The sequence below is a fragment of the Gopherus evgoodei genome, chromosome 4 (assembly GCF_007399415.2).
Source record: "Gopherus evgoodei ecotype Sinaloan lineage chromosome 4, rGopEvg1_v1.p, whole genome shotgun sequence".
Lineage (NCBI taxonomy): Eukaryota > Metazoa > Chordata > Testudines > Testudinidae > Gopherus > Gopherus evgoodei.
Window position 1 is genome coordinate 79,354,470 of NC_044325.1, and position 19,734 is coordinate 79,374,203.

The window sequence follows — 19,734 nt, forward strand, 5'->3', positions numbered from 1 at the left end:
ACTGGAAGAACTTAGCTTGTTTAGTCTAGTGGAAAGGAGACTGAGGGATATGATTACTCTCTATAAATACACCAGAGGTTAAATATCATGGAGGTGAAGAGCTATTTAAGATAAAGGAGAACACTGGCACAAGAACAAATGGATATAAACGGGCCATGAACAAATTCATGCTGAAAATTAGAAGATTTCTAACCATCAGAGGGGTGAGGTTGTGCAACACCCTCCCAATAGAAATTCCGGGGTAAAACAACTTAATTAATTTTAAGAGAGCTGGACAAGTTTACAAGTGCAATTGTATGATGGTGTCACTCATGAGGGTAAAGGATAAGGCTCAGCAGCCCTTAGATGCAGGAAGAAATTCTCCCTCAGGTCAGATTGGCAGTGACGTTGGGGGGTGGAAGGTTTCACCTTCCTATGGAGCATATGGGTACAGGTCACTTGCCTGGATTTTCAATTATTTCCTTGCCATTGCTGAGACCTCGGGCACTGGTGTGCCTTGGTCCCTAAAACTGTCTGCCTATGGCTCAAAGCAGTCTAGTTGCCTGTGGACTATTATACTTTTATTATTTTCAGTTGCTGAGTTTAGCGTGCAGGTTCTGAGTGGTGTTGGGGGCCAGTGATATACAGGTGATAAGACTAGATGAGTTGGTAGTGCCTTTTGGCCTTAAAACTCAATGACTCTAGGAACACGTCACCATGTGACAGGTCTTCAGTGGCCTATATGAAATGAGCCGAAGGGTTCCACTTTCTAGCTGACAAATGTCAACTTTGCAAAAACTCACTTTTTAGACCATTGGTATCCTTGACAGCTGTCTCAGAAGATAGGCAAAGACTGAATGCATTAGAGGCTAAGCCACTACCTCCTAATGATTTGAGACACACCAGTGGAGCTGCCTGGGAAACACTTGCACTACTACTAATTATGCTGTATCTGTTAGTGGATGAAAACTTGGGCCAGCAATCTAGCACCCGTGACAAAGTTCCTCCTCTACCTTGGTGGGTCCTGCGCTTATTGGCAGATTTGCTCACCTCAGTGACTTTCCCCACAGTCTGGATAAACTCCTCCTGTGTCTGATCAGGAGTTGGGAGGTTTGGGGGGAACCCGGGCCCGCCCTCTACTCCAGGTTCCAGCCCAGGGCCCTGTGGATTGCAGCTGTCTATAGTGCCTCTTGTAACAGCTGCATGACAGTTACAACTCCCTGGGCTACTTCCCCATGGCCTCCTCCAAATAACTTCTTTGTCCTCACCACAGGACCTTCCTCCTGGTGTCTGATAACACTTGTACGCCATAGTCCTCCAGCAGCACAGCCTCTCACTTTCAGCTTCTTGTGCCTCTTGCTCCCAGCTCCTCACACGCACTTCCTCTCCTCTAGCTCCTCCCTCCCTGACTGAAGTGAGCTCCTTTTTAAACCCAGGTGCCCTGATTAGCCTGCCTTGATTGGCTGCAGGTGTTCTAATCGGCCTGTCTGCCTTAATTGGTTCTAGCAGGTTCCTGATTACTCTAGTGCAGCCCCTGCTCCAGTCACTCAGGGAACAGAAAACTACTCAGCTAGTGACTAGCATATTTGCCCTCTACCAGACTCCTGTACCACACTGGCCTGGGTCTGTCACACTCTTCAGCAGCACTATTTTACCACCTCAGTAGCTTACACTGTTTTACAGTCCTCATGTTGTGTGTGTGCGCACGACAGAGAGGGGCTGCTTTTATTTTTTTCTCTATCAAGGCAAGTCTCTACCTCAGTGTTCCCAGACTTTAACAACCGGTGAACCCCTTTTATTAAAATGTCAAGTCTCACGAACCCCCTCCTAAAAATGAATATTTCTAGGAATTTTCTCCTTTACCTGAGTATAAATTATAAAAGCGGTGATCTTGCAAATATAAAATTTGTTTTTACGATTTGCTTATTACACATTATTATTAATTATTAATTATCATTACAGTATTTTTATTACATTATGAAAACGGTTACATTCTTCCAAGATCTCAGTTTTGTAGCTTATATTACTTTGTATAAGCCTGTTATAAGACAAGGCTCCTATGTTTCATCAAGGAGTATCAGATGTGAAACAGCAGGAAGGTATTTAAGAAGCCAACTCAAAGAGTTCCTCCTACACGAGCATTCAGGTCTTGAGTAGTCCAGGCAAACAATGCACATTACAAAAAAGCTTAAACTTGTTTTTCATAATTTTAAAACCAAAACTAGCTACCTATTTAATTTTAAAAACAGCAAAAAATATCCACCTCCCTTTCCATTTCTTATAAGGAGTCCTGAAGTTTGATAGATATGCTTGCTTTGATCTGCTTAACTCTGGGAAGTCCAGGGGCTCTGGGCTGCTGGCCCCGTGCTGCTCGGGGTCCCTACGGACAGCTCTGTTCGTCATTAGGGAATTTTTTCCTGAGAAGCCCCTGTAACATTTCGCAAACCCTGGTTTGGGAACCACTGCTCTACCTTAATATGCCATGCATCATACTGTATTTACATGGCACCTTTCATCCTAAGGGGTTCCAAAGCCATTTATACGGAGTACACACTAAGATTACTTCACCCAAAAGTGAAATGAAGCCACCTCAGAAGTGGCAGCATTTGCAGACGATACAAAACTACTCAAGATAGTTAAGTCCAAAGCAGACCATGAAAAATTACAAAGGGACCACACAAAACTGGGTGAATGAGCAACAAAATGGCAGACGAAATTCAATGTTGATAAATGCAAAGTAATGCACATTGGAAAACGTAATCCCAACTATACATATAAAATCATGGAGTCTAATTTAGCTGTTACCACTGAACAAGATCTTGGAGTCACTGTGGATAGTTCTCTGAAAACATCCACTCAATGTGCAGCAACAATAAAAAAAAGCTAACAGAATGTTGGGAATCATTATGAAAGGGATAGATAAGACAGAAAAATATCATATTTCCTTTATATAAATCCATTGCATGCCCACATCTTGAATTATGTGTGCAGATCAAAAAAGATATTGGAATTGGAAAAGGTAGAGAAAAGGGTAACAAAAATGATTTAAGGGTATGGAATGGCTGCCATATGAGGATACATAAGACTGGGACTTTTCAGCTTGGAAAAGAGACGAATAAAGGAGGATATAATTGAAGTCTATAAAATCCTTATTTACTTTCTCCAAACCAATCATGAAGTGTTATTTACTCATTCTGATAACACAAGAAATAGGGGTCACCAAATGAAATTAATAGGTGGAAGGTTTAAAACAAACAAAAGGAAGTATTTCTTCACACAACCTCACAGTCAACCTGTGGAACTCATTGCCAGGGGATGTTGTGAAGGCCAAGGCTATTACAGAGTAAAAAAAAACAACAACTAGATAAGTTCATGGAGGATAGGTCCATCAATGACTATTAGTCAGGATGGGCAGGGATCCAAAGCCATGCTTTGAAGTGTCCCTAGCCTCTGTTTGCCAGAAGCTGGGAATGGGCGGGAGGGGATGAATCACTTGATGATTACCTGTTCTGTTCACTCCGTCTGAAGCACCTGGCACTGGCTACTATCAAAAGACAGGATACTGGGCTAGATGGACCATTGGTCTGACCCAATATGGCCATTTTTATGCTCTTATGAAATCCAGTAGCAGTTTCGCTAAGCACAGAAACATTACATGAGTTAAAGCATGAAGAGGAGACTAATAATGTATCCAACTGAAAATGGAGGTGGAATTTCAGGTTGGCAGAACATAATCTAAGTTCCAATCTAACCAGGACACCAGGATTAACATCTGTAATACCTTCCATTTTGACAGCCCTACTTTGGAGGCAGCATCAGGAGGCAAAATATAAAGAGGCACATTGGCCTTTGAAATCCCTGAACCAAAATAATAAATTACTAGAATCTCCTATTATCTGTTCAGTAGAAGCTCAGCTCAAAAATACAAGCACCTACAGAACACTTGGGTATTTGATTTTTGGAGGGAAGTGATTTATTTATTTATCCACCCCTCAGAAGGGCTTCAGGATTAACTCTGGATAACCTGAAGTTCTAATGCTAGCAGATGATAAACTAGATAGCTTGAAAGCCTGTGACTATTAATCTGAATTCTTCTTCCCCTTCCTAAACTATGTTCACTGACCCCTAACCTTTTTTTTTGTAGAGAGCAGCAATCAGACTCCAAATGCCTAAAGTCAAGTTTATATCTTTTCAAGAAAATAGGAATAGCATATTAAAATATGACAATCACGTCTTGATGGTACATTTTGAAAGGCTATAATTTCCATCAGAATCCTGCAATTCTTGCTTGACTGAGCTTCTGGCGTCAGAGGAAGCTCAAAGGGAAATTGCAAAGCTAGTCAAAATACCACAGTGTTTAGAATTTGAAAAGAACATGCATCATGTGCTGTATAAGATGTTAAACTTGATTACCATTCAGGCACACGATACTGTTTACAGAAACTCATCCAAAGGTTATCTTGGGTCTGGGGATTACGCTTTAGAACATTCTATTGAGTACTTCCCTTTTAGCCAACCCAAGAGCCTCCAAGAGACATCTCCATTAAAATGCAAAATAGAACTAGAGAAAGAATTTTAAAAGGCATCACCTGGCTAGCGTAGACAATATAAAACCACAGACATATGTAGTAAACACATATAACAAACATTATACCTACATAATGCATAATTTTAGTGCACGAACAACTCTTTGAACAGGTCTATTTCTCCCCCATAGTAGATGTTATCATACCAGATGAGGATGCCATTTTAATGGAAGAGACAAGGTAGGTGTGGTACTATCTTTTATTGGACCAACTTCTGTTGGTAGAAGAAAAACTTTCAAGCTTCACAGAGCTCTTCTTCAGGGCTGGAAAAGGTAACTAGAATGTCACAACTAAACACAAGATGGGACCGATTGTTAAGCATAAGGGGTTTACATAAATTGTAAGAAATCACTTAAAATGAAGTGGGCAATTAACACCTTTTCTGTCAAAGGTTTGCAAACTTTGCAGACAAAGAAGGGTTAGCAATAGTATCAGTTGTGAGCCATAAAACCAGTTACCCTTTTGAGACCATGATTTTTAGGCCTTGCCTACACTACACAGTTTTGTTGACAAAAATCAGCTTTCATCGATAACGCAGTGGAGGTGTACACACAACAGTGCTCCTCCCACTGATTTAATTCCCCTGCTATGCCGACAAAACAAAATCACCTCTACGACCAACACAGAGCTTTTTGTGATGCCCCCCAGTGTAGACAGTGAGTTTGCTTTTATTACCCTAAATGGTCTCCAGGATGTGTCCCACAAAGCCCATCATGACCGCTCTGGTCAGCAGTTTGAACTCTGCTGCGCTGCAGGTACACAGGCATGCCCCTCTTCCCTGCTTAAAGGCCTGTGCATTTTTGAAACTCCTCTTCTTGTTTATGTGGCATGGACTGTTCACATACCATCTTTCCAGCTGACCACGCCAGCTTTCCGCAAGAGATAAACTCTTACATGGAATACACGGGAGCTGTTGGATCTGCTAGGTCTGTGGGGAGAAAAGGCTGCGCATTCGCAGCTTCACTCAAGCTGTAGGAAGTTTGATATCTATGGGCAGATTGCTCAAGGCATGCAGGAGAAGGGACATGAAAGCGACATGCAACAGTGCTATGCTAAGATCAAGGAGCTGAGGCAGGGGTACAAGAAGGCAAGGGAAGCCAACCATCACTCTGGTGCAGAGCTGAAGACGTGCTGTGTCTATGAGGAGCTGCACGCCATCCTTAGCAGTGACCCCACCGCCAAGCGCCCCATGGTTACTTTGGGGCAACTGGAAGCAGCAGCCAGTGGAGTCAACCCCGAGGACAAAGTGGTGGATGAGAAAGTGGAATTGGAGGAGGATGTGGGATGTGTGACAGGGTCATTGATGACGTGGCAACCCCAGGCCTATTTTTTACTCTGGAGGTGTCTAGTCAGTCCCAGCACTCTGGCTCTGGCGCTCATGAAGCAGGAGAAGCAAGTGCTGGTAAGCAGGCATTTTGCTTTGATATTGCACAGTGATAGGAGACTGAGGTCTCATTTATTTTGTTAGATGGTAAAGGAGGGATAAGAGATAGAAATTAACAACAGAGCCTATAGAGCTACATAGTGGAGACCTGGCAGAAAAGTTTGTTAATGTACTCTGGGATGACCCAGGGAATCCTCCATAGAGATCTCTAGGAAACTTTTGTGTAGACACTCTGCAATCTTCTGCCGAAGATTCCTTGGCAAAGCTAACTTGTTTCTGCCCTCGCTATAGGAAACGTTGCCGCACCAACTGGCAATTATTACTGCAGGGACCAAAGCGACAGGCAGGTAAGCAGCATATGGACCCAGTCTGAAGCCATATACATGAAGGAGCTGCACCCTTGCACCCTGGGTTACCCTCAGGAGTGAGATATCGGGTTTGATTACTCCAGCTTTCCCCAGGCGTGTACAGTGATCCTCTTCGCAAACCACTCAGACCCTTTGTCCCTTTTCACCCATTCCCAACCTCCACCCCCTAACAAACTTACCATATTTGGGACTCCCACTGAGCTGTGTGCTAGCAAAGGGACAGTGAGAAAGGGGTGTACATTACTTTTGTAATTAATGGCTTTGAGTGCACACTCCACACCATCTCTATTCATTGTTTCTTTGGCTTCTAAAGATGTGCCCTTGAGGACCAACCCCTACACACTGGCAAAGCGCTTCTATCAGATAAGGAGGCGAACCAGAAGGAGATTTTTAGAGTAGTGCTGCAGTCAACAGATGCAGCACACAGCGAAACATGACCGTGGAAGGAGACAATAAATGAAAAATACAGGCTGGATAGCCTGGAAAGGAGACATGGATAGGAGCAGATGATAAAGCTACTGGGAGGGACAGACAGAGATGCTCAAGTCCCTCATACTGCTGCAGTCTGAACACATCTATGCACGACTCCCCCTGCAGCCAAAACAGAATGTCATTCCATGCCCTCCCCAAACTCCCCCAACACATTCCCTGCATTTTCCTGTTCCATCACAGCACCCTTTGCAATCCACCCCACCCCTAGAGACTGGTTTCATGATGAAAGCTGGAGTTACACACAGCTGTGAGAGCTTGAACTAAGAGACTGCTCCTCATTGCCATGTCCTGTTTGCAAAAAGGAAAAAAGGTGTTTTATCCTTTTATTAAAGCCTAGTATTCATGTCGTGCACATGGCAGTTGCTGCTAAAATTCAAAGTGGCTATAAGCAGGATAGACCCCCTTCAATTAAAGGCTCAGGAAGCAAGCATTACAGGGGCCACTTATGGTGGCAAGTAAACACTGCCTTACCAAATATATCACATAAAGACACACTACTGGTGCTCGTTATCAAAATGCTCCTTCAGAGCCTCCCTGATTCTAACAGCCACCAGGCTGAGTTCCTCTAATTGCTCTGGTATCTGGCTGCTCAAAATCAGCAGACAGCAGATCCACCTCAGAGCTCCACCCATCGGGAAACTTTGCCCTCTTCACTTCACAAATGTTATGCAGAGTGCAGCAAGCTGCTATGACCATCAGAATATTTGCCTCACTGAGGTCTAAACTGCCAAAAAGGCAGCGCCACCGACCTTTTAATCAGCTACAAGCACATTCAATGGTCATTCGGCACCTCCTGGTCCTGTGTTGAAATGCTCCTTGTTGCTGTCTAGGTTCCCAGTGTAAGGCTTCATGAGCCACAGAAGCAAAGGGCAGGTAGGGTCTCCAAGGATCACTGTGGGCATTTCCACATCCCCCACTGGAATCTTCTAGTTTGGAAAAAGTCCTGACACGCAGCGTGTTTCTAAAGATGCGTGTGTTATGAACTTTCCCTGGTCAACCCACATTGATATCAGTGAAATGGCCCCGGTGAGCCACCAGCACCTGCAAGACCATGGAGAAGTAGCCCTTTCTGTTAATGTACTCTGTCACAAAATGGCTGGGGTCAAAACTGGGATACTGTCTCGCTGAAGTTAGGGAATTCCATTGCTGCAAAGGCATCGATTATTTCCCACACATTACCCAAAGTCACAGTCCTTCATAGCAGGAGGTGATTAATGGCCCTGCACATTTGTATCACATTTGCAACCCCCACAGTGGACCTTCCAACTCCAAACTGATTTGAGACTGACCAGTAGCAATCTAGATCTGCAAGCTTCCACACAGCTATCGCTACTTGCTTTTCCACTGAGAGGGTAGCTCTCATTCTGGTGTCTTTGCATCACAGGGGAGGATGAACTCCACACACAGTTCCAGGACAGTGGCTTTGGCATCTGAAAGTTCTGCAGCCCCTGATCGTCATCCTATATCTGCATCACGATGTGATCCCACTATTCAGTGCTTGTTTCCCAAGCTCAGTACAGACAGTCCACCATGTGCAGCTGCTCCGTGAATGCCAGAAGCAATCGTGAATTGTTTCTTTTCATTTCACAGAGCAGGGCAGGCACCACAGATTCACCTTCTGTTTCCCAGCTCATGTAATACTGCAGGACCAGCCATATTGTGTTCATAATGCTCATTACCAGACTGGTCAGCAGTTCAGGAGCCATGCTTTCAGGCAGAGATGATGGGTACAGAGTTTACCAGGGCTGTTCAAAAAAGGCATGAAATGAAGTTAGAAGCCCATGGATGGAAAGAACTGCATCATGGAATGGTGAACATGCCCCCATGATGCACTGAGATCCATCCTCAGATCTCCCAGTGGCAGAGAGTGACAAGCTGCACAGTGGGATAGCTATCCACAATGCAACGTTCTGTCGCTGAAAGAGCACCGCCAGTGGATGCACTCCACCAACAGAAGGACCGTTGTGTGGATGTGCACACTCGATGTAATTAAAGCGGCATATGGTTGTCAACATAACTTAAATCGACTTAACTCAGCGTCTAGCAGAATTAGGAATTTAAGTTCTCATGCTTGTCCTTTAAAGGTGCTGTGCAGGTGATTCCTTTGAGGATGAGGACTGATAGGTCAGATATGGAGTGATCACTTTGTGCAACGTGTTTACCCAGGGATGCACAGCCTGCACAATACCACCAGGGTGAGAAGGATCCCTGGCAGCCTCCCACAATAAATTCTCCTCTGCTTGTGAAGGACATATTCTGACATAAGAACTGCTATCGAGAGGGAGAGTAGGCCCAGCAGCCTACAGTGCTTTATGCCATTCATGGTATCCTCCTTAACCCCAAATGAACAAAAAGAAAATTTTCCTATGTCACTTCTTACTTTAAATACCACCCAAATCTTCCTCCTCCTAATTTGACTTGATTTTATTTCTCTAACAGAGGTTGATTTACACCTTCACGCTGTTTTTCAGTTATCTGAATGCAAATTAAAGTAACCCAAACTTTTCTTTTTACAGCTGGAAACATGTCTGTTTCATACACAAACCAGCTCAACTGAATTTCTCTGAAATTTTCCAAGAGTGCAGATGTTAAGCTGAGCTCATATATGGAAAGCTATGCCTAAATGCAACTAAGGAGTTATAGCGAAGACTCTTTTGCAATATTAACTGTAGCATTCACTGATGCAAATACTATAATAGAGAGAGACAGAGAAGAATGCTCTCCTATTACAACATTTATATTCTGGCTCCAATCTCTCTGAGAACACAGTCAAACTTTATACCACTCAAAATCCCTGGCCCCAATAAATCATCACCATGCCAGAAAAGATCCATAGCAGATCTCATGGAGACATATTGACAAGGAGCAAAAAAAAGCAGAGGGTGTTAGGAAGATACTGTGATCTGCTTCTAAGATGTAAACAGTTCCAGTATGTTTCCAGCAACTGATGTTGCCAGGAATGTCACACTTTCAATGCAAAGGAATACTCTTTATTTACAAACTAAGATTCAGAAGGGATATTGAGGAAAGGAATGAGTGGCCCTCAGGGATATCTCTGTTAAGAAATCGTACTTTGCTCCACACTGCATTGTATAAGAAATTGTTCCATCAAGTTAAAGGCAACAGTCAAACTTGTATGGAGTGGGCGTGATTCTCTCCTTTCCCCACAGTGAACAAATTTCCAGAGCTGAGAATGAATAGAAAGCTTGCCCAGAGGCTATGCACATTTAATATGCTTCTTTCTAGTGTTAAGGAAAAGCTGCACCGTTCACATGAATTTCAGTAAATTTTGCTAAACCCTGACCCTCCCAAAAGAAATATTCCCTGCATCTAGTCAATCCTGCCACCAACTAAAGCTTCCCAAAGGTGTCTCCTGTTGACTTTCCCTGTCACCAGGGCATTACACACTAATATGGCCACTGATGCGACTGACTCACCTGTTTTGGAATCAGAGAAATACTAAAAACTGAGGAAGAGACGAGTGGGGAAAATTAGTATGAAATGTGACTCATGTAATTTACTCCTCCAGTTGTGAACTTGACTGTTTAAAACAAAATGGTCCATGCAGACTATTAAAGTGCAACTTCTAACAGTCCCTGTACTTGCTACATGAAGAGGTTTTTCCTGATAGTTTAGTAGTTTTCTACATTGCTTTCTGCATCAATGTATTCAAAGCCAACAGCAACATTTTACAGATAGACAGCAACTTCCATCCCAAAGTGCTTGCAAACTATATAAAACCACTCCACCACCACTGAAATGCAGAAGCATTTAACATAACTGCCCAAAGTCAAAATACAGTCAGCTCAGGATACCGGACTGATCTGTTACTTTTACTAGGGAATCTTCTATGACCACAAATGGTCAAGACCTCAGTTTTGCAACTCATGAGGAAGTCAGCCCTTCTGAAAGCACAGTATTCCCAACACAGCTGGGTCAGCCTTGACTCAGACGGGAGAGTGCTACCTACTTAATCATCAATACCATTTCCTGCAGAATCAGGGGGAGGCCAAGGAGGTGCCCATCCAAGTAATGCCTGGCTCAGACTCTGCTTAATTTGAGAGGTATGATGAGGCAGTTTGGCATCACAGAGAAATAAATTAAATTGCTCTCCTCCTCGCCCCTAGTCCATTATCTCTCACTACTCACTCATACACCACAGCCAAGGAGTGGCCATTGGTAAGAGGTCTTTTATGTACTGGATATCCACTGGAGCTGCTCTTTACCCCACATACCTTATAGTTAGGCATCAATTAACTGGTGACAAAAACAGTAGTTCAGTAAGTCTGTGTGTGAGAACCCCCTTCTAATGTTATGTGCCCACTTCTCGCAGGGTCTTCTCCTGACGCTGCTCTAGCTCAGTGGTTGTCAACCAGTGGTACATGTACTCCTGGGGGTACACAGAGGTTTTCCAGAGGGTACATCAATTCATCCAGATGTTTGCCTACTTTTACAGCAGGCTACATAAAAAACACTAGCAACATTGCAAACTAAAATTTCATACAGACAATGACTTGTTTATACTGCTCTATATACTATACCTGAAATGTAAGTACAATATTTATATTCAATTTGATTTATTTTATAATTATATGGTAAAAATGAGAAAAAAGTAACCAATTTTTCAGTACTAGTGTGCTGTGACTTTTTTTGTATTTTTATGTCTGATTTTTGTAAGCAAGTATTTTTTAAGTAAAGTGAAACTTGGAGTACACAAGACAAATCAGACTCCTGAAAGGGGTACGCTAGACCGGAAAGGTTGAGAATCACTACTCTAGCTAACTTGGAAGGTCTTTACCATGGCTGCAGGAATCCTCAAAACGTAATTTCACTGTAGTGAAATGTTCCTGTGCAGTTAAACAGCTGTTGCATTCCAATTCAGAATGGCTGCATTTCAGAGATAGGTGAAGTGATTTCTGTATTTACCGTATACAGATTATGGTGTATTTTGGAGTCATTTTGAGTGGGACATAACACATTGGAAAGCAGATACAGTGTCCTTCCCTTTTGGGGATCTTGCATTTCACAATAATGTAGTATTACTAGTGATGAGAACCTCACACTGCTATCTAGACCCCAAGACCCAAGAAAATGAGAATGAGGGTGAGAGTAAGAAAACACTCACAGGTGGGGGTTTCTTCCTCATCTCAAAGATTCGGGTGGCACCAAGGCTGAGGGAGGCAATGACAGGGTTTCTCCCCAATGATGGCTCATCATCACTGTGCCAGTCAACACTGTCCTTCTCGTTTCGGTACAGATTGCAGAGCAGAGAGTTAAAGGTATGACTGGTGGCCTTTTCGACGTGCTCCTTCAGCATGGTCAGCAGAGGATGCCACTGCAATCAGTACAGCAAAGTGGTCATAGGGAGAAGAGCAGGAGGTGAGGTAGACGCACTGGAGAAAGTACCAGTGCAGAAGGGGAAAAGTTTCAGGGTATCAGAGATGCAAAGCAAAGGCAAAATCACTGGGACTGGAAGGGGTACAAGGCCCACAATATTTTTGCAAAATAAACATGAAGCCAACTGACCCTATGCCTCTCCTAAACTTTTAGTACATGCTTCCAGTGCAGCCCTTCTGCTCTGTGTGGTCATGGTAGCACTGAGTCATTGCTATTTCACCACCAAAGGCATGCTGCTATTCTGCCTTGCACGCCCACCTGGCCTTTCATAACATTGTAGCTGTTCCAGCCCTCCTGGTTAACTGTGAGAAGAAATCTGCTTAAGAGGCCCAGGGATAAACATTATGGCTGCTAACTGAGATGATGACTAAAGAACACTGAACTGCAATCTTCTATGACCACAAATGGTCAAGACCTCAGTTTTGCAACTCATGAGGAAGTCAGCCCTTCTGGAACCAGTGGCTAACTGGCACATAAAGCCTAGGGTTGTTCACCAGGAGTACAAGGTGAGTGCTGGCATAACATTGCCATTCTGTGTCCCTGCATTCCCTGCTCTAATAGTACTGCTTAATGAGTCTAGCTCACCTTCTGTGCTTTGATTTTAATGTTCTAATAGTTTGTTATAAAGTGATTCAAGACATAAGTGGATCTCAATCTCCATGAACTACAGTCATTGTATTGTTAACGTTTCTGTGCCCAGTGTCTATAGCAATTATACAGATTCTACTGTAATTGCTTTCAATGCATCATGGGTATTTAATAATGATTTTACATATTTATATCATGCCTTTCATTTGAGGATCTCTTAGTGCTTTTAGCCAGTAACTAAGTTTCTAGCCCCAATGTGAGATATGTCAGAATCATTACCCCCCTTATATAAGGGAAACATTGAGGCACATGAGGTTAAGGGATTTATTCAAGGTTGCACAGCAAGTCAGGGGCAGAGGACGGACTAGAACCCAGGAGTCTCGACTCCCAGTCTCCTCCTCTAATTAAAAGACCACATTGCCTCCTTCATGTTTACCAGGGGTCCATTTATCTACTGGCTCTGGCATTGGAACCTAATCACAGCATTCTTATCTATCCTAGGTATTTCTAGTTCAGTCACCACCATCAATACCTAGGTGCCATGTGAATGATTATCTATGAAAATAGCTTGTAGTTCAGGGAGATCATTGCATTGAAGTGTCACATTTAACAAGTGGGCTGCCTGAAGAAAGAAAACCATTGGATCTACAGGATTACAGTTTGTGAGGAATTTGAAATGAACTGACAGGAGAGGGCTCACGAGGAATTACCAGCACCACTTTCTAGTAACTGCTTGATCATTACTTAATTTCTTTGATTTCCACTCTGACAATATTCCCACCGGCAACCTCATCAGGTAGAAATGTGGATGTGAATGCGTGATTCAAAAGGAACTCCACTGTAAATGAGCAGTAACTGAAGTCCTCTTGTTATGAAAGGTTACCAGGTTACCACATATTTCACTGCTTACAAGGAAACATTTTTCTAATACCATGATTCACACAACTATAAGCACATATTGCACTTGGGAGGGTTTCAAGTTCCTATTATCCCCACACTGCTACATATCAAACTTCCAGGGCCTGATACTTCGATGCGGCTAAGCTATGCTCTAAACCTCTATCCCTCTACCTGGATCCTAAAGTTGCTTTAAGATACACTGGGGTAATGGTCCCATTCTGCCAAGCAGGGATTGCCAGAGCTCTGCAAACTTTATGCCACTGGAGGATTCCTTCACACCAGGGAAATCCCCAGCTGTAAAGGAATCAGAAAAGGGGAGGAGAGAGAGAGAGAGAGAGAGAATCACTGACAGTCCTGAAGACTGAGGGTCTTTGCCTTTTCATAGAAGAAGTACATCACACACAGTGGTAGGCAAGTTTTCCTCATACTAACCCACCACCATGCCTCGTCTCTAACCTCATACTAACCCTCCCACCAACTGGTAATAGCTTTCACTGCTTAGCTATTCTGAGCTGGATTTGAACAACCGATCAGCAGGTGGAAAGGCTCCATATGGCATTGCCAACCTCCAGAGCCATCCAGATTCCACCACCTCTTTCTAGAAAACATTTAAATAAAACACTATGTAACTGAATACATCCCAATCCATGGGCTGTCTGTATTTTTCCATCCTAAATTACACAGCCTTTATTAGAGCATTATCATGACTGCCAGACCCTTCCATCTCAGATTGTTTACTCAAGCACTGTGTGCAAAATCCCATTTCCCTCAAATTCTGCTTTGTTGGGATGTATCTTTCCTTGGCAGCAGTGAAGATATCTGGGACTCGACAGAAGCCCTCTCTCATGTAACCTAGTTCTTACAAGTTATTCTTAATTTATGGCTTAACACAGGGGAATCTATTGCCATGGAAATTTCAAACAAAGAAACGCCTGGACACAGTCCAAATGGACAACAGTGTTGACAGAGTGTGACTGAGCATGAACAAAAAGTCAACAAAGTCACTTTGCAATGTTTCTGACCCTTCAAAAATAGCAAAATGGCGTGGGAAATTATACGGTACAATCTGATCTTGCTAAACAGACAGGTCATGTGTACTAATCTGATTACACTCAGACACGTAGCGAGAATATGCCTGAATGCTGCCTAAAGAAGAATCAAGAAGTGTTTATTTTAAAAGTTTCTTAAAGGGAGTTTATTATCGTAAAGAACATTATATTGTCTCTGAGGCATACAGAATGGTTAAGAGACATGCCCAAGGTCAGAACTTGGTCAGAAGCAGAACCTGGAATAGAATTTAGGAGTAGCGATTGCTAATCCCCTACCACCAGAAAAGGCTCCTCAAAGTGATAAATTATAAGTCTGAATAAATCCACAAATAATGAAACTCCATAAAGCAGGCATATATACCATTGACCTACTTTGGTAATCAGGAATCAGATGGGATCCACAGTGCAAATGTTTGTCTATCTTTTAAAAAACTTTAAAAAAGTTATTACTGCAATCTACAAAGAAAAAGCCATCATAAATTAATACGTACATTAGGATTTGGCTGCATTGTTAACCTGGAGTAAGTGTAAGGAAGTTCCCCATACCAGGAAGTAAGTCTGGGCTCCATGTAAGATAGATCTAAAGAAAGAACAATAGGAAAACTTTACAAATCAGGTATCAACTGGCTAGGAAGCGAGGAGGTGAAAGTGCAAGACTCTCGAGAAGCTTTTTGCAAGGGATGATCAAGGAGCACTAACCTTCTCACCCAAAATTAAAAGGTGACCCCTATAAAGTGCTCACCCCTCCATGAAGAGTCTAAATGGTACCCAATGAAGCAAGAAAATTCAGAAACAGGCCTGAAATTCTAATCGTCTCTCTGTGTGGGGTCCATGCCTTGCAGAGGTCTCAGAACCACACAAAATTTCTCATTTTCTGGGCTACAACAGGTAGGCACATTAGGGTGAGGTATGGATCACAGAATCATAGATTATTAGGGTTGGAAGGGACCTCAGGAGATCATCTAGTCCAATCCCCTGCTCAAAGCAGGACCAATCCCCAACTAAATTCCCAAATGGCCCCCTCAAGGATTGGCCTGGGTTTAGCCAAGTTTAGACAAGGTCACTGAGCTATCCCTCCCCGCTAAGGGATAGTGAGGCTAACTTGAAGCTTTACCTGTAGCCCTTGGTTGCTTTGCTTTCTGTTAGTTTAAATGATGCCCAAAACATCTGCATCAGTTTTAGGGAATGTCTACTGAAAAGGATGGAGCAATGGGAAGGTGAAGCATTGCTGAGGTACAATGTAAGTTGTCTGCAGCTGGGCTGAACCAGTACCACCAGGAACCTGACCTTCCATGACAGATGAGAAAGGGACCAGGAACCCAGAGATTTAAAGGGCGGGCCAGTGAGCCTAGAGAGGACCAAGCTAAAATCCCACTGCATGACAAGAGCCCACACCTCAGGAAGAGTCTCTCCAGCCCTCTCAAGAATCTGACCATCATGTCATGGGAAAACACCATCTGTCCTTGGATCGGTGGGTGAAAAGCGGAGATGGCCGCAAGATGCACTCTAATGGAAGTGTGCCAGGCCTTGTTTCCTCAAATAGAGCAAGTAGTCCAGGACAGCCTGTATGGAGGAAAGCAAGGGAGAGATGCCTGTTCGGACGGCCAGCAGGAAAACCTCATCCACTTGGACAGGTAAGTCAGTCTAGTTGAGGGCTTCCTACTTTCCAGAAGAACCTGTTGGACTCCTTCCGAACAGGTCCGCTCCTCCGGGTTCAGCCCTGCAGCATCCACGTCGAGCGGTGGAGGGACCCGAGGTCGAGATGTAAGAGCTGACCGTGGTCCTATGACAGCAGGTCCGGTCGGTTTGGAAGGGGCCAGGGAGGGGCCGGTGACAGGCTCATGTGCATGCCAAACTAATGCTGGCGAGGCCACATTGGGCCGATCATGATGACCCGTGCCTGGTTTCGCTAGTTCTTTGCCAGGGCCCTGCTGATGAATGGAACTGGAGGGAACGCGTACATAAGGCTTCCTGACCACAACAGGAGGAAGACATTGGAGAGGGACGCTTTGCTCAGACCCTGTTGAGAACAAAACTGGTAGCATTTCTTGTTCTGTTTGGTAGCAAACAGTCCACTTGGGGAGTTCCACACCTTTGGAATATCATGCAGGCTACCTCTGTATGGAGTGAACGCTCGTGGTGAGAGGAGAAGTCTCTGCTGAGCTGGTCTGCGAGTGTATTCCTGATGCTGGGAAGGCGATACGCTTCCAGCTGGATTTCAAGGCTGATGCAGAAGTCCCACAGATGGAGTGCCTCCTGACAGAGAGCTGACGAGTGCACTCCCCCTTATCTGTTGATGTAGAACATCAAGGCTGTGTTGTCCGTCAGGATTTGTACCACCCTGCCCGACAGGTGGGGCAAGAAGACTGTGCATGCCAGCTGGACTGCTTGGAACTCCGACATTTATGCGTAACTGTGTCTCCTCTGGGGACCACATCCTGTGTCTGAAAGTTGCTGAGATATGCCCCCAGTCGAGGCGTCTGACACCAACTTGATGGAGCGAGGAGGGTTGTTGAATGGAACCCCTTCCAGGAGTGTCTGGTCAGTCCACCATTGCACTAAGGTAAGTATTGCCTGGGGAATGGTAACGATCTTCTCCAGGGGGTCTCAGGACTGGGAATAGACTGTCACCAGCCATTGTTGCAGGGGCCACATCCGGAGCCTGGCATGGCAGACCACATAAGTACATGCTGCCATGTGGCCCAGCAGGTGCAGACAGACCCTGGCTGTAGTCAGAGGGAATGCGGAGACTTTCGCAATGAGGTTCATCATCATGTGGACCTTTCCAGTGGCAGGAACGCCTTGGTGCAGGTATTGTCGAGGACCGCTCCGATGAACTTTATCCTGTGCACTGGCACAAATGTTGATTTTTTGGCATTCACCAGCAGGCCCAGAGAGCGGCACATGGCTTGAAGCACCGTAACTTGAGACCTGGAGCTGCCCTTGACGAGCCAGTTGTTGAGGTATGGGTATATCTGGATACCCCAGAGCCTGAGGCAAGCCGCTACCACCAACATGCACTTGGTAAACACCTTCGGTGCTGTCACCAGGCTCAACGAGAGGACTGTAAACTGGGACCCCACAGTAAACCAGAGGAAGTGTCTGTGTCCTTGAAAGCTCGCTATGTGGAAGTATGAGTCCAAGCAAGAGTGGCATACCAGTCTCCTGGATCCAGGGAGAGGATAATAGAAGTCAGAGAGACCATGTGGAATTTTAGCTTCTGGAAGTACTTGTTGAGGACTTGCAGGTCCAAGATGGACCGCAGACCACCTTTGGGATTAAAAAGTACCAGGAATAGAACCCCTTGTTCCTGTACTCGAGAGGAACTTCTTCCACCGCATCCAGCTGTAGTAACCCCTTCACCTCCTGTGTGAGGAGACTTGCATGAGAGGGGTCCCTGAAGAGGGCTGGGGAAGGTGGGTGGGAAAGGGGGATAGAAAGGAACTGGAGGGTATAATCCCATTCCACTGTGTTGAGGACCCAGCGGTCCGAAGTTATAGCAGTCCAAGCTGGAAGGAAAGGAGAAAGGCGGTTGGAGAGCACTGGGAAAGATGGATCCGGGGAAGAGTCTGGTAGGCCACCCTCAGGCGCACACTCAAAACAACTGTTTGGCTCCCTGCTTATTAACAGGTCAAGCCCGACTGGGCAGAGGTTGATGGCAGGTGGCTCAGGCGGCACTTGTAACCCTCGGCTCATTTATGGGGCTGGTCCTGTCGAGGCAGACTCTCTGGCCCCGCTGCAGTTTGAACCACTTATGCGCTGGGGCTGGAGTGTAGAGACCCGGGGTTTTTAGGGTGGTGTGGGAGTCCTTGAGGCCATGCAACTTGCTGTCTGTTTGCTCCGCAAATAGGGGCCTGCTGTCGAAGGGCAATACAGCATTGACTGCTGGGTCTTCGGGGACAACCCAGAGAGAAGCAGCCAAGAGACTCACCGCATGGAGATACTGGAAGCCGTGCTGCAGGCAGCAGCATCAGATGCCGCATGGAGGGCCACCCTGGCTGCAGTTATACCCTCATCGAAGATTGCTCCGAACTCTTTCTTGGAAGCGTCGGGGAGCAACCTTTTGAACTTGGCCATGGCTTGCCACATATTGAAGTCATGTTGGCCAGGGAGGGCGTGGTGGTTGGCTACTCTCAACTGAAGGCTGGAAGACAAATAAACTTTATGTCCGAAAAGATCCATCCTTCTCAAGTCTTTATTTTTGGGGGTGGTCCCAGGTTATCCCTGCCTTGCCTTGTGGTTAACCGCCTCGACCACAAGGGAACTGGGGGCAGAATGGGAATATAAGTACTCATGCCCTTTGGCTGGCACAAAGTACTTAAGTTTGGCCCTTTCAAATATGGGGTCAGGGAAGTGGGGGTCCGACACAGGGCATTAGTGGTTTTGGAGACTCCTTAATGAAGGGGTAGGATCACCTTGCGGGAGACAAGGACATCACACGGAAGAGCCCTCGGACTCTCTAATTCCTCTGCCTGAAGCCCCAGATTAGAAGTGACCCTCTTCAAAAGTTCCTGGTGAGCCCTGGCATCATCCTGAAGGCACTGGGTGAGGGGACCCCATGACAGCCTTGTCCGGCAACGATGAGGACGATGCCAGTGCCACAGGAACATCCACGTCCACTGGTGGTCCAGCAGCTTGTTCCCCTGGGTTCTCCTGAACCTGCAGGGTCTTACCTCGAGCACCAGAAAGGGCTAGGATACCAAGGCTGCTGGCCTTTCTGAGGCTCCCGAAACTGATTGGGCAGTCTGGGAAGGTTGTGTCGGGTACCATGGCACCGGCCACTGCTCTTGGGGCCATCGGGCTAGTTTCGCTGCTGATAATGTAGTCTGCATCATCGGTACCGGGACTTGCTCTGCAGTCAGAGACCTTTGTTCCGAGCCAGAGTTACCAGCGTAGCGGTCGGTACCGGGTGACCAGGATCGGGCTGAGTGGTGGCTCTTGTCCGTCTGGTGCTGGTTGCTGTGGCCTGAAGCTGACCTGTCCAAATGAGA

At 45.2% G+C, this 19,734-nt stretch overlaps 1 protein-coding gene across 2 annotated transcripts in view; it reads right to left on the bottom strand.

Annotated features, from left to right (window-relative positions):
• Nucleotides 1–19,734, bottom strand: part of ALKBH3 (alkB homolog 3, alpha-ketoglutaratedependent dioxygenase) — a 63,173-nt gene that overhangs the window by 22,289 nt on the left and 21,150 nt on the right. For both annotated transcript variants that reach the window (XM_030559997.1, XM_030559998.1), the window contains exons 7-8: nucleotides 15,235–15,323; nucleotides 11,935–12,144 (exon numbers count right to left, since the gene is read on the bottom strand). In XM_030559997.1, the coding sequence (XP_030415857.1) occupies nucleotides 11,935–12,144; nucleotides 15,235–15,323 (299 nt within the window). The remainder of the gene's footprint in view (nucleotides 1–11,934; nucleotides 12,145–15,234; nucleotides 15,324–19,734) is intronic.